The sequence below is a fragment of the Hemitrygon akajei genome, chromosome 3 (genome assembly GCF_048418815.1).
Source record: "Hemitrygon akajei chromosome 3, sHemAka1.3, whole genome shotgun sequence".
In the NCBI taxonomy this organism is placed as follows: domain Eukaryota; kingdom Metazoa; phylum Chordata; class Chondrichthyes; order Myliobatiformes; family Dasyatidae; genus Hemitrygon; species Hemitrygon akajei.
Genome location: NC_133126.1, coordinates 164744991 through 164759969, shown reverse-complemented (window position 1 = coordinate 164759969; position 14979 = coordinate 164744991). Strand labels below are relative to the sequence as shown.

At 41.1% G+C, this 14979-nt stretch overlaps 1 protein-coding gene across 5 annotated transcripts in view; it reads right to left on the bottom strand.

Annotated features, from left to right (window-relative positions):
* mcf2l2 (MCF.2 cell line derived transforming sequence-like 2) overlaps positions 1-14979 on the bottom strand; it is a 331126-nt gene that overhangs the window by 38032 nt on the left and 278115 nt on the right. For 4 of the 5 annotated variants that reach the window (XM_073041227.1, XM_073041231.1, XM_073041228.1 and 1 more), the window contains one exon: positions 1509-1604. The exons of the other annotated variant lie outside the window; for it this stretch is intronic. In XM_073041227.1, the coding sequence (XP_072897328.1) occupies positions 1509-1604 (96 nt within the window). The remainder of the gene's footprint in view (positions 1-1508; positions 1605-14979) is intronic. 5 annotated transcript variants of the gene reach the window in all.

Here is a 14979-nt window from a genome sequence, read left to right as displayed (position 1 = left end):
ACGTTTTCATATCTTTAGTGTTTTTTTTTATGCTATAATCCTTCATTTACTTAGTCTTGTGATTCACAACTAACTTTCACGGAGGTTCAATTCACTGTTTGGTTCTGTTGTATGATCACCCATGGAAGGACATGACCCACCAGCCACAATTTAAAAAGGGAAAGATTCGTTTGTTTTTAGCGTATACCCTGCAGCTGAATAGAACGGACGTTTGTTACTTTGAGTTATAATGAAGAACACCACCTAGATTACATAAATTACATGGTAGATGTTGAAATATTCAACCAACTGATACATGCCTCCCAGAGGAAATGGCTTTCAACATCCAGACTATTTTCTAAATGACTGAAATTGAATTGTCTTCAAAATTGCTCTGAAATTTCAAAAAATGTTACTTTGTAAATAAGTGAAAATCTGGAAAAGATGAAAGGTGCTGCAAACACTTGCAGGATAGAAAGCCCAGATGAGCCCGGGGAGGAAGAGGCCCTTCTGGCCCTTCAAGCTCCACTGCCCAGCAACGTTCAACAGCACCCGATTTAACCCCCTACCCTGATCACAATTTGCAATGACCAATTAACCTACTAAATGGTACAACTTTGGATGGTGTGTGGGGCGGGGAGAAACCAGAGCATCCCACGGGGAGGGTGTACAGACAACACCAGGATTGAACTCAAAACTCGGACACCCTGAGCCATCATAGTATTGCGCTAACTGCTACGTTACCGTGATGCCCCAATGTAGATTGCCTGGCTTTTTGTACTTTAATGAGATAGTATTTCTACATCTGCTTTTGCCTCAGTCTATCTTCCTAGATCAGTGCTTCCAGTAGCAGAGAGCCTGGTTGCGATCAATGAGGAACTGCAAGGGACACGGCACCAGATGATCAGCAAATGGTTGAGGAGTAGGAGTGACCAAATAGCCTGAACAAGGCTGAATAAATGTGGCAGAGAGAAATGAATTGTGTAATGCTTCAATCCCACCTCATGCAGTGTGACAGGAAAGGTTTGGTCTTTGACAGTCCAGCTGGTTTGCTTTGTGAAAAGAGAGATGTCTACTTTGTTAGCAAGGCATTAGCATCCACACATTCCATCATTCTGCACAACTATCTCAACTTATTTTGAAAATTTCTTCCATAAATGTTCATCAACTAAAGCAAAACAAAAGATGCTGAGAAATCTGTACACACAACACTACTTTTGCATTGTTCCATTTAGCTAGTGTCAATGGAGAGAAAGTACCAAGATTAACAGTCAATTGTTTAATGTTTAGAACACACAGTAGCGATGCTCACTGTGGAGATATTAGAAAACAATCAATAGAATTCGGATGGAAATTGGATGACAAAATTAGACACACACACACCTTAGACACGAAACACAATTCAATATTTCAGAAACTACACATGGAGATAGCATGGAATAAGAACAAGTTGTTTGCTTGGAATGACGGAGAACCATGAAAAATAGGATGGACAGTGAAGTTAAACTGGTTGCACTTATTTGTTTTACCTGGCTGCAGAGATCTGCGATTGGAAAGGCCCTGCAATGTAAATCTCTTTTTAGCAAGAGATGAACGGTCAAGGTTATGACCAGAAGGGACATCAGCTAGGAAAGAGGAAGAGGAAGAGATAAGGTGGAAAACTGAATTATCCGTAAGTGCACAATACAAGTCTTTTCCTAGTTGAGTAATTCTTATACATTTCTCAAGCATTTCTGAGTCCCTTCCAGATCAGTAAATCAGCAGCAGCACATGGACAAAAAAAAGTTAAGTTTGCTTTGAAAGTAACTGCCGAAAGTACAGGTCACAGGTCAGTATGGCTCATATTTTGTGCTGTGTGTTGTTTTATCTAGCATATTAATTCAAATTTTAAAAATGGGGATGAACATATAAATTGTAAGTGAGCTGTGAATAAATAGAGGAGATTAATTTTTTAAGAAACTAATATTAATGTGGATTTCTGATTGAAGTCACAAGAAAATATCACTAGTTGAAGGAATTATGAACTTTTAACAAAAAATAAACCCATCTTTTTACAGTCAAGAATTCAATTTGAATTGCTCTAATATTTTTTGTAATTGCATGGTAACAATTCACCTACCAGTCAACTACAAATGTATACGTTTAAAAAATCACAACAGAAGACAGAATGGATTGAAAAGTTCGCAAAAAGGAAGCTTCACTCTTTCCACCCTACTCCTATTCAATTTTTTTTTGCTGGATATGAATGTGTGTTCTTTGCAGTGCAAGGTGCTTTGGCAGAATCGTCATGGAGATCACGAGGCATAGGAGTAGAATTAGGCCTTTGGGCCCATCCAGTCTGCCTCACCATCCATCATGCCTTACTTATATCCTTCTCAACCCCGTTCTCCTGCCTTCTCTCTGGAAACCTTTGACGTCCTGACTAATCAAGAACCTATCAACCTCTGCTTTAAATATACCCGATGACTTGGCCTGCAACATATCCCACAGATTCATCACCCTCTGGCTAAAGAAATCCTTCCTCGTCTCTGTTCAAAATGGATGTCCCTCTATTCTGAGACTGTGCCTTATGATCCTAGATTTCCTAACTATAGGAAACATCTCTTCACATTCAAATTATCTAGGCCTTTCAATATTCGATAGGTTTCTCAATGAGATGCCATCTCATTCTTCTAAACACCAGTAAGTACAGGTCCAGACCTCCTCATACATTAACCCTTTCATTCCTGGAATCATTCTTGTGAGCCTCCTCTGGACACTCTCCAATGCCTGCACATCTATTCTTAGATAAGGAGCCCACAACTGCTCAGAATACTCCAATAACTGACCAGTGCCTTATCAAGTCTCAGCAATACATCCTTGCTTTTATATTCTAATCCACTCGAAATGAAAGCTACCATTGCATTTGCCTTCCTCACCACTGACTCAACCTGCAAGTTAACCTTCAAGGAATCCTGCATGAGGACTTCCAAGTCCGTTTGCACCTCTGAGTTTTGAATTTGTTCCCCATTTTGAAAGTAATCTACACTGTTATTGCTTCTATCAAAGTGCATGACCATACACCTCCCTACACTGTATTCCCTCTGACGCTTCTTTGCCCATTCTCCTAATCTTTCTAAATTGTTCTGCAATCCCCCGTTTCCTCAACATTACCTGCCCCTCAACCAATCTTTGTATCATCTTTAATCTTGGCCCCAAAGCCATCAATTCCATCATACAAATTGTTGACATATAACATGAAAAGAAACAATCCCAGCACAGACCCCTGTGGTACAACACTCGTCACCGACAGACAACCAGAATAGGTGTCTTTATTCTGACTTTTTCCCTCCTGCAGTCAGCCAATCTTCTATCCATCTTTCCTGTAATACCATGGGCTCTTATCTTGTTAAGCACCCTTGTGTGCTAACTTATCAAAGGCCTTCTGTAAATCTATGTAAATTATCATCCACTGACTCTCCTTTGTTTATCCTGACTGTTATTTCCTCAAAGAATTCCAAGACATTTGTCAGGCAAGATTTCCCCTTATGGAAATCATGCTGACTTTAGTCTACTCATATACAGCTAAGTGCCTGAAACCTCATCCCGAATAAAAAAAATCTCCAACATCTTCCCAACCACTGAAGTCAGGCTAACAGGCCTATAATTTCCTTTCTTCTGCTTTCCTCAGCACTCCTCTTGAGGAGTGGAGTGACATTTTCAATTTTCCAGTCTTCTAGAACCATTCCAGAATCTAGTACTTTTTGAAAGATCAGTATTAATGCCTTCATTATCTTCAGCTACCTCTTTCAGGGCCCTGGGGTGTAGCTCACCTGGTTCAACTGACTCGTCCATCTTCAGACCGTTCAGCTTCCCAAGCACCTTCTCCTCAGTGATAGCAACCATTCTCACTTCTGCCCCCAACACTCTGGCACACTGCTAGTGTCTTCCACAATGAAGACTGACGCAAAATACTTATTCAGTTCAACCGCCATTTCTTTGTTCCCTGATTACTACCTCGACAGCCTCATTTTCCAGTGGTCTGATATCTGCTCTCGCCTCTCTTTTACTCTTTATATATCTGAAAAAACCTTTTGTATCCTCTTTCATGTTATTGACTAGCTTACCTTCATGTTTCATCTTTTCTCTCCTTATGGCTTTTTTAGTTGCCCTTGGTTTTCAAAAACTTCCCGATTCTTTAATTTCCCACTATTTTTGCTGTATTATATTCCCTCTCTTTTGCTTTTAAGCTGTCTCTGACTGCAAGTTCTTTATGAAGATAAAAACAAAATTCTGGCAGAACTCAGCAGGTCAGGCAGCATCTATGGGAGGAGGTAGTGACGACATTTCGGGCCGAAACCCTTCATCGCCCTCCTGATGAAGGGTTTTGGCCCAAAACATCGTCACTACCTCCCTCCCATAGATTCTGTCTGGCCTGCTGAGTTCTGCCAGCATTTTGTGTTTTTATTTATTTCCAGCATCTGCAGATTCACTCATGTTGCCTTCTTTATGAAGATGGTTGCTGTTCCCAGAGTTCACCAACCAGCAGTTTTTTGAAAGCCCAAGCATGCAGCCAAGGAAACTCACACCTTTGGGGTGGGGCCCTGTGACCCTGTGGATAGGCAGATTCCAGGGCAGTGCCACTGGCTGAAACATCGCAGGAGAAACAGCAGATCAGCTGTTGGAGGCCTTTGTACTTGGGTGATCTCTCTCTCTCTCTCGATGGCGAGGAAGAGTTCGCTGCTGACTCTCAAGTCGGAGAACTTGGAATAAAAGCGACACAGCAGACTGTAACATCATAACAGCAGCTCTTTTTGTTGGTCTCCTCTGTCACTGTGGTGATACCTCCATTTTTTGTTAGTGGGAGAGAGAGCGAGCCTGTGGATGTTGAATTGTCGGGTGGACAATAGTTTTAATTGGACTGCAGCTCATGGTCTCTTGTTTGGGGCTTTAATATTGCCTGCTTGGTGGGTGGTGTGTGCTGATCCTTCCTGGGGGAGGGCTGATGTTTTCCTGCTGCTTGTGTGTGGGAGGGGGCTTTGTAGTTCAAATATTATTCATTCTTTCGGGTTCTCTTCTGTTTTTGTGGATGTCTGCGAAGAGTAAGAATTTCAGGTTGTATATGGCATACATTCTCTGATATTAAGTGGAAACGTTGAACCACTGACTACAGTCAGGGTTCTGCTGTCCCATCTTGCTTACAATCTAATTCCAGTTCTGAGAGCGAGACATGTGCCTTTGTTAAAGTCCTTTTCCTCTAGTTTTATTTCAATATTGGTCCCAGATGGTCCCAAAAACCACCGGCAAGGCACAGTAGTTTTGTGCTGTTGAAGTCAATCCTATGACCATTGCGAATGCAGTGTTCTGACACTTCCAACTTTCTCCAGGCAATCCAAACTGATATACCTCGTGTTCCTTGATGCAGGTTTCCACTGTATGCAAGTATCTTCTTACTATTTCTGGCCTCATCAGCATGTGACATGGGTAGCAATCCTGAGATCACAACCCCACAGGTCCTGCCCTTTAAATTAGCACCTAACCCCCTGAACTCTATGCCTTGTCATTCTTTCTACCCATGTCACTGGTACCTACATGGACCATGCCCTCTCACCATTCACCCTCCCACTTACAAATGCTAAGGACTTGACCTGAGATGTTCCAGACTTAAAACCTGGGAGGCAACATGCCATCCTAGGGTCTGGTTCTTGCCCACAGAATCTGCTTTCTGTTCCCCTAACTAATGAATCTCCTATCACTACAGTATGCCTCTTCTCTTTTCTTACTCCCCCCCACTTCCCTTCTGAGTCAGAGAGCCAGGTTCAGTGGCAGAAAATCTGGAATGAAATTGAAAAATCACAGACTTTTCATTTTATTGTTAATTGAAAGGTACAATATGGTACAACAAAAGTTTTTCAGCAGGCTGGCCAATGAGCTATGGGCTTCCATTCTGAGTTTATTATTACTGTTGTAACAGTGTTACAACTTGAAACACTGACAACATCAATACATTTAAGCTCTAAAGTGTTTCAAAGGTTGTGGTATATTTATTATTCAGAAAATTTATGGTTCAAATTCATTAACATAATTACAGGATACTTCGTAATTATATTAACATTGATTTCAAATTATATTAACAATTTCAAAATTATATAAACATTACATAAAAGATAATTCCAGCTGTACAGCAACAATGTCTATGTGTGTGGGAGCGTTTCAGTTATTGTGCGGACATGCATTTTAAAGAGAACAGTGGCCACAATTCAGTTGTGCTGACAACACCTCACTTACCAATTTCTAACTGCGCTTCAAAATAATTTGCCGTATTGTGTATACTGTGTGCACTCAAATATAACGCCTTCAGTCCTGTATTCATCACTCTTTTCTGCATTGCTTCCACGTTACACTTCAACTGATTGCAATCTTGCCCTATCATCTGCCTGTCTTTCCTCACAGTCTCACTACACACTGCATCTACTGTCTCATGCTCAGCCTATCACTCCGGTTCCCACCTGCCTGCCAAAATAGTTTGAACCCTCCCCAATAATATATCGATGCATTACGTTACACTACTGTGATCCAAATGGATACCAAGCAAGGCTTAAGTGATAAAACCAGTTCAGAATCTTGTGATCCAGGCCCCCAAAGTAAGTGAAAATTTCTACTTTGTGGAGCTAAGATGAGATATGTGGAGAGGTGAAGAATCACCGATTGCCTTAACTCTTCCTCCTTCCCCCGCTTCATAAAGTATCTTCTGCTTGCTTGCCCACTGCCAACAACAGCTTTCTGCCTACTGTAGACCACAAGCTGAGCACCAACATCCATAACAGAAAAGAAAATGGCATGCACCTCAGGGCTGTGTGCTTAGCCCACTACTCTACTCTCTGTATACACATGACTGTGTGACTAGGCATAGCTCAAATACCATCCACAAATTTGCTCACGATACAACCATTGTTGATAGAATTTCAGGTGGTGATGATAAGGCGTACAGGAGTGAGATATGCCAACTAGTGGAATGCTGTCACAGCAACAACCTGGTACTCAACATCAGTAAGACGAAAGAGCTGATTGTGTACTTCAGGAAGGGTAAGACAAAGGAACACATACCAATCCTCATAGAGGGATGAGAAGTGGAGAGAGTGAGCAGCTTCAAGTTCCTGGGTGTCAAGATCTCTGAGGATCTAACCTGGTCTCAACATATTGATGTAGTCATAAAGAAGGCAAGACTGCAGCTATACTTTATTGGGAGTTTGAAGAGATTTGGCATGTCAACAAATACGCTCAAAAACTTCTATAGTTGTACCGTGGAGAGCATTCTGACAGGCTGCATCACTGTCTGGTATGGAGGGGCTACTGCACAGGACCAAAAGAAGCTGCAGAGGGTTGTAAATCAAGTCAGCTCCATCTGGGCACTAGCCTACAAAGTACTCAGGACATCTTTAGGGAGCGGTGTCTCAGAAAGGCAGCGTCAATTATTAGGGACCTCCAGCACCCAGGGCATGCCCTTTTCTCACTGTTACCATCAGGTAGGAGATACAGAAGCCTGAAGACACACACTCAGCGATTCAGGAACAGCTTCTTCCCCTCTGCCATCTAATTCCTAAATGGACATTGAAGCTTTGGACACCACCTCACTTTTTTTTAATATACAGTATTTCTGATTTTGCACATTTTTAATAATCTATTCAATATACATAATTGGCTTGTTTATTTATTATGTTATTTTATTTATTATATATTTTTTCTCTCTCTGCTAGATTATGCATTGCATTGAACTGCTGTTGCTAAGTTAACAAATTTCACGTCACATGCCGGTGATAGTAAACCTGATTCTGATGTTTCTCCCTCCTCGAATGCTGCCAGACCTGCTGAGTGCTTTCACAATTTTATATTTCTGCTTTATGGAATTTACAACAGCAGCTGGGCTCAAGCTCAAATCTTTGGGCAAGTATTATTAAGCAATTCAATCTTTGTTCTTGCGTTGCATGCAGAGAGAACATCTCATCCCACTAATTCTGATTTAAGAAGTATAGATAGTTAAGGTGTTACATACCCCATAACTGGGTCACTTACCAGCAAAGATAGAGAGGTCCGTTGGAGTCTGATGATACTATTTTTAACGGTATTTATTGATAAAAATACACAAAAATAATATCAATGCAAACATACAGATAATATACGTCGTCAATACTAAATCTAAAAGCGCGGGTATAATAATAATCAATAAGAAATAGCTCTATCGTTGTCTAGGGGATAATGTATTGTCCAATGGAAATATAAAAGTCACTCAAGTTCATTCAAGCTGCAGCTTTTTGGTTGGAGAGAAAGACGGAGGTTTTACTTGCCCATTCCTTTTATGATGTCAATCCTTCGAGAGTCGTTGGGGGCTGGTTTCCTCTTTGTGGTTAGCTAAAGCCGGGCTTCCGTGGTAAAGGCCCACCGATTCCGAGGCAAATGGAAAAGGACGCACGTGGGCTTTTCCACCGGCTTTTGCTATTATGCTGTTACAGGAGTTCTAGCGTTTCTTCTGGTGCGTCTGAGGGGCTGTTCCCACAGACCCTCTTTTATCCTGACTCACAGGGTCTCAGATGTCAATCAGGTTAGATAGATAGATAGATAGATAGATAGATACTTTATTCATCCCCATGGGGAAATTCAACTTTTTTTCCAATGTCCCATACACTTGTTGTAGCAAAACTAATTACATACAATACTTAACTCAGTAAAAAAAATATATGCATCTAAATCACTATCTCAAAAAGCATTAATAATAGCTTTTAAAAAGTTCTTAAGTCCTGGCGGTTGAATTGTAAAGCCTAATGGCATTGGGGAGTATTGACCTCTTCATCCTGTCTGAGGAGCATTGCATCGATAGTAACCTGTCGCTGAAACTGCTTCTCTGTCTCTGGATGGTGCTATGTAGAGGATGTTCAGAGTTTTCCATAATTGACCGTAGCCTACTCAGCGCCCTTCGCTCAGCTACCGATGTTAAACTCTCCAGTACTTTGCCCACGACAGAGCCCGCCTTCCTTACCAGCTTATTAAGACGTGAGGCGTCCCTCTTCTTAATGCTTCCTCCCCAACACGCCACCACAAAGAAGAGGGCGCTCTCCACAACTGACCTATAGAACATCTTCAGCATCTCACTACAGACATTGAATGACGCCAACCTTCTTAGGAAGTACAGTCGACTCTGTGCCTTCCTGCACAAGGCATCTGTGTTGGCAGTCCAGTCTAGCTTCTCGTCTAACTGTACTCCCAGATACTTGTAGATACTTGTTAGGATGATGCAATCCCTCCACCAACCCCCCCTCAGTTCGTTGCCTGGGGGGCTTTGATGAATCGTTCAGTATTCAATACACAATTCCGTCTCCAAAAGACAATGACCTGTTCCGTGGCTTTGTATCTCGGAGGCCCAGGACACATTCCAAACATTGAGGAATCTGCGTGTGTCTCTCTCATTTCCTGGGTCTCCTGACTCGAATCAATAGCGATCCTGCGATTCTCAAAAAGGAGGGGGCCACAGGCGTAACAAAGGAAATATCAATCCTCAAACCCGAGATCTTCATTCGCACTGGTTAGCAAGATCACTGTTCTGTGAGAATATACTACATCCTGAAAAAATCAACCTGTATGGAGGTTTGCATATTGGAAACTGTCTATTCTGTTCACTACTGTCATTGGAATTTCTATCTTTAATCCCATAGAGAGAAACACCAGATGATTCCAATAAGATTTCCTTAATACTAGTTTGCCAATATTCAGGTGATCGTTGAAAAGGGAAAAAGATCTCTGCTGCTCCAAATACAAAATGTCATGACAACTTGCTCATGATTCACAGGATGCTCTGGTTCACCCATGGTGGCAAATTAAGAGCTGCCCCATCAGCAATATAGCCCGTTCCTCCTGTCAACACCCCATTGTTATGCTTTGTCTCTGAGAATCACTGGGCACAAAGTTATTCCTTTTTGTGAGATGGAATGAAGTGGTTCAAACCAAGCAAGTGAAGAACTGATATCAAAAATGTGACTTCATTTTAACAAAAGGGAGGAAGGAGTTTAACAATTCTGCAAATGACATAGCTGCTTTCTATTTTCTCCAGTTCTGATGAAGCACCCTTGACATAAACATCAGCTTAATTTCTCTTCCCACGTATGCTGCCCAACTTGCTAAGCGTTTTCACCATTGTTCTATTCTTGTTTTGGGTAAGTAAGGTAGGTAGGTAATGCCCATGAAAGACATTAGTGAACTTGATGGGTTTTTACAGCAGTCCAAGTGTTTCTCTGTTGCTAGCTTTAATTTCAGATTTCTTTTATTCATTTAAATATTTAATTTGTATGCTCATTGATTTCTTAGAGAGCCTTGACTTACATTCATAGAACTGACTGAGTCATCTCATAGTTTCACGATGATTCATTAATATGTTTTTATTTTATTTCGAGATACAGCACGGTAACAGACCCTTTTGCTCCTACAAGCCATGTGACCAATTCACCTGTACATCTTTGGACTGTGGGCGGAAACCAGAGCACCTGAAGGAAAGCACGCAGTCACAGGGAGAACGTACTAACTCCTTACGGACAGCGATGGAATTGTACCTGGGTTACAGGTGCTATGACGGCGTTATGCTAACTTCTACTCTACTGTGCCACCCCTTTATTATATTTTGTTACTGATCTCATTCTCCATTTGGATTGATATAATTCTTTTGCTTATTTTACACTTAGCTTCTTGCTTTCTAATATCGTCAAAGATCTTGCTGATGCACGGCAAATAAAAGAATGGCAATAAATCCAGTGCTGTCGGCAAACAAAGCTTACTGGAGACCGTCAGTACTGAATACATTGCCATCAGCATATTCTCCATGTAGGTGCATTGAAGCAGACTTAATGAACAACATAGCAACTCAATATAAGCTTCCAATCAACTGTAGCCAGCCAAATTTGAATACAGGAAGGGAGATAATCAAAATTAGATTCATCCACAATGCACATTTGAATTTGAATTCTGTACTCTTCCGGATATCCACTCTAGTTTCATAAGCACGTTATCTGATTTTCAATAATATAACTTAATCCTTAAAACATAGGAACAATAGTGGGTTTGCTATCAACTGTGGAAAAATACTAGTGCACGATTAGTTAACGGTTAGAAATAGTTCTTCGCATCTTGTAAGAGAAAATAACTGCATGAAAATATATTTTAGATGTGCAAATAATATTCACAAACCTCTCTGAAGTCTCTCCCAATTTATTTAATTAGTTTGAATTTCTCTTCTTGTGCAAACTTAAATCATTCATTGTTTTTGCACTGGAACCAAGATTAGGGGCCCATATAATTTTACCTGATATCATTAGTTATATAACATTGACAGACCCAAACACTTAACAACAGGTTCGTCAAGAAGTGCTTCAGTATTATATGATCTCAGAATTACAAGCCAATGCAGATGCCCAAGGATCATGAGTTTAATGACAAACAGTCTGCAGTGATCAGGAGTGGAAGGGGTGAGCAGTTTCAAGTTGTTGGTGTTAACATCCCGGAGAATTTATTTGGGCCCAACATATTGATGCAATTACAAAGAAGGCACGACAGCATCTATATTTCATTAGGAGTTTGAGGAGACCTGGTATGTTGCCAAAGACTCTTGCAAATTTCTGTAGATGGACCGAGGAGAGCATTCTACCTGGGTGCATCACCATCTAGTATGGAGGGGCCACTGCACAGGATTGGGAAAAGCTGCTGGAAGTTGCCAACTCATCCAGCTCAGTCATGGGCACTTGCCTGCCAGCATCGAGGACCCCTTCAAAAGATGCCTCAAAAATATAGCATCCCATGAAGGGCCCCCATCACCCAGAACATGCCTTGTTCTCATTTCTATCATCAAGAAAATGGTACAGGAGCCTGAAGAGACATATTCAGTGTTTTAGGAACAGCTTCCTCTCTGTTATCAGATTTCTGAATGGACAATGAACCGATGTACACTACCTAATTTTTCTCTTTTTTTTGCTCTTTTGCACTACTTAATTATACATGTATTTCATTTTCTTATTGTAATTTGTAGTTTTTTTTATGTATTGCTTTGTTCTGCTGCCTAAAAACAACAAATTTCATGACACATGCTCATGATATTAAACCTGATTCAATAAGTCTGATTGCATTAATTGTTCAAGAAGAGCAAGAATAAAATTCTGTGGAACTGGTTGGCCTCTGAAGGACTTTTATTTGAAGTTGAAAACTCCCAGTTACCAGGTTTATCTAGAACTTCCACTTGCAGACCTGCAGTGAGAAACATTAATCAGATTTCCTGCTCCTCCCCACCCAGTGCTTAATGACAGTTAGTCCCTGATAAAATCTGCAGCGGGAAATTGGATTGAAGTGGGGCCAAAAAAAAGAGAGAAGCAACTGAGATGAAGTAAGAGGCAGTAAGTCATTAGTGGGAGATCTGTGCCTGAACACTGTGCCTGATCACTGAAGATCTGCACTCCAGAATGACTTTTCCTGTATGGTTATAACACAGGCATTTAATCATCAATGTGGAAAATTTGCCAGGTCACTTAATAACTGGGACAAGCCTGATTAGTCTGTTCTCAGTCATTGGCAAAGTGATGGAAACCACAACAGCCTCATAGGTATAGCACTACCTCCTAGTTCTCTTTGAAGTTCCTCTGCCCTGACTTGAAACAATCTCTGCTCCTACATCATCATTGGCTCTTAATTCAGCATCGGAGCACACAGGTACATTCACCATCAGAACAGGGATATGCCTAGTAGCCACTTTCTTGAGGGCCAGGCAGTAATGCTGGCCTTGCCAATAACATCCAGATCTTGAAAGTTTATGTAGGAGGGATGGGTTAGATTGGCCTTAGAGCAGGTTGGCACAGTATCGTGAGCTGAAGGGCCTGTATTGTGCTATACTGTTTTATGTCCTATGTGAAGCACATTTGAAGTACAGTCAGCCCTCCTTATCCTCGGGGACCCCCCGTGGATACCAAAAAATGTGGATGCTCAAGTCCCTTATTAAACCTGTCTCAGTGCGGTGGATCTTAGGACCCAGCGGAACCCCGGACTTTATTTAACCTGTCTCAGTGCGGTGGATCTTAGGACCCAGCGGAACCCCGGACTTTATTTACCCTGTCTCAGTGCGGTGGATCTTAGGACCCAGCGGAACCCCGGACTTTATTTAACCTGTCTCAGTGCGGTGGATCTTAGGACGTGGTGCAGCTCTGAATCCGCAGTGTTTCTGTTCACGAAAATAATCACGATCGTGATTGAAAATAAAGTGGAAGTAATAAAGCGATCGGAAAGAGGTGAAACGCCATCGGTCATTGGAAAAGTGTTAGGCTACAGTCGGTCAACGAACGGAACAGTTTTAATGGAGCATGTGAAGGCCCTGCCCCAATGAAAGCTACAATTATTACTAAGCAACGCAGTGGTTTAATTATTGAAATACGTATGTTTCTTAAGTGTTTTATATGCATAGAAAGATAAAATATATATTACATACTAAGAAAAACATTTTACTACCTGACGCTAAATAACACCAGATGTACCTGTTCCGACCTCAGATCCAACTTAAAGACGGACTCAGGAACGGAACAACTTCATAACCCGGGGACTGCCTGTACTTTTAATTCATCTCTAGATTACTTATAATACCTAATACAATGTAAATGCTATGTAAATAGTTGTTATACTGTATTGTTTAGGGAATAATGACAGGAAAGAATAGTCTGTACATGATCAAACAATGAGTGCTAGAGAGAACTTCCGGGTTTTCCTGATCTGCGGTTGGTTGAACCCGCGGATAAGGAGGGCCGACTGTACAGTAGAACGGCATCTTGGCTGCTGGCTGATCAGAGAGAGGGGGTGGGGAGGTCAGAAGAGCACGCATGCTGAACAGCACTGTAATGCGAGTCGAACATCAGGGTCTGGTCACTGATGGGGGGGAGTACCGGCTGGATTTTTCAAAAAATCATTTTTCAATTGCAAGGATGGAACTAGCTGAGCTTTGTGATCAGGTACGGGGCAAAAACTTCTGGTTGTATGCACAAACTGCGCTGCAGTACTTCCCTGAAGGATCCAGTTCTTCTCAGCTCTCTTCAGCTGCCAGCTATTATAAAGTCTAGAATAACTCTAATTCCTCCAACACATTATTAAAATACTTCGACAATGAATTTTATCCTGAGGACAGATCATTTGTTAGTTCACCAAACCAAGAAAGTACTGGAGGACAGTGAGCTTCTTGGCAAATTGCCAGACAACCTTGACGGTTACAACCCCTCCCCTCAAATACTGCTCATGTTTCAAAGATTTTAGCTACACTGAGACACTTAATACAATATCAAAAATCATTGTTTGAAGCAGTCTGTCCCGTATGTCTTTCTGAAAAAAGGATGGCTTTTACAAAAGTATATTTCCTTTCATTCAGATGCAGTTCACATTCAGAAATCGGTCCACGTGTGCGAGAAATTCCAAGTGACTGCTCTAAGCAGGCAAACTTCAATTGTAATGCTGCAGAGCCTGTACATGAAACTACAGGTTTCTGGTCAAGCTAAATATCAGCAGAAACTGTGGTCTAATATCAAATCACTATGTAAAATGTTTTTTTTACAAAATCTATAAAACACTATAAGTAACTACAGTTCAATAAATACTTGCAGATGTTACTTTCATATACTACTTTTTTATATGTAGGATTACAATGAACTCAGAGAAGTAGGAAGGCTATTAACCAAACTAAAATCCAGCTGTAGAAACATTATTTGATATTCATGACCCCAGGTTACAATACAGAGAATTATCAGTCGTTATAATCTTAAAAAGCACTAAGATCAGAAAATGTGGTCTCTTTTAGTGAATGCTGACTAATACATAAATTTACAATGCAAATGTAACTCTCCATTTGTCTAGCAGCTTATACACAAATACTGTTGAGAGACTGTTTCTGGGTTGTGGGGTTTTCGTTCCGTTCTTTCTGCCATAGCTCCCCCGTACTACGCACTGTAGTTCAGTGGAAAC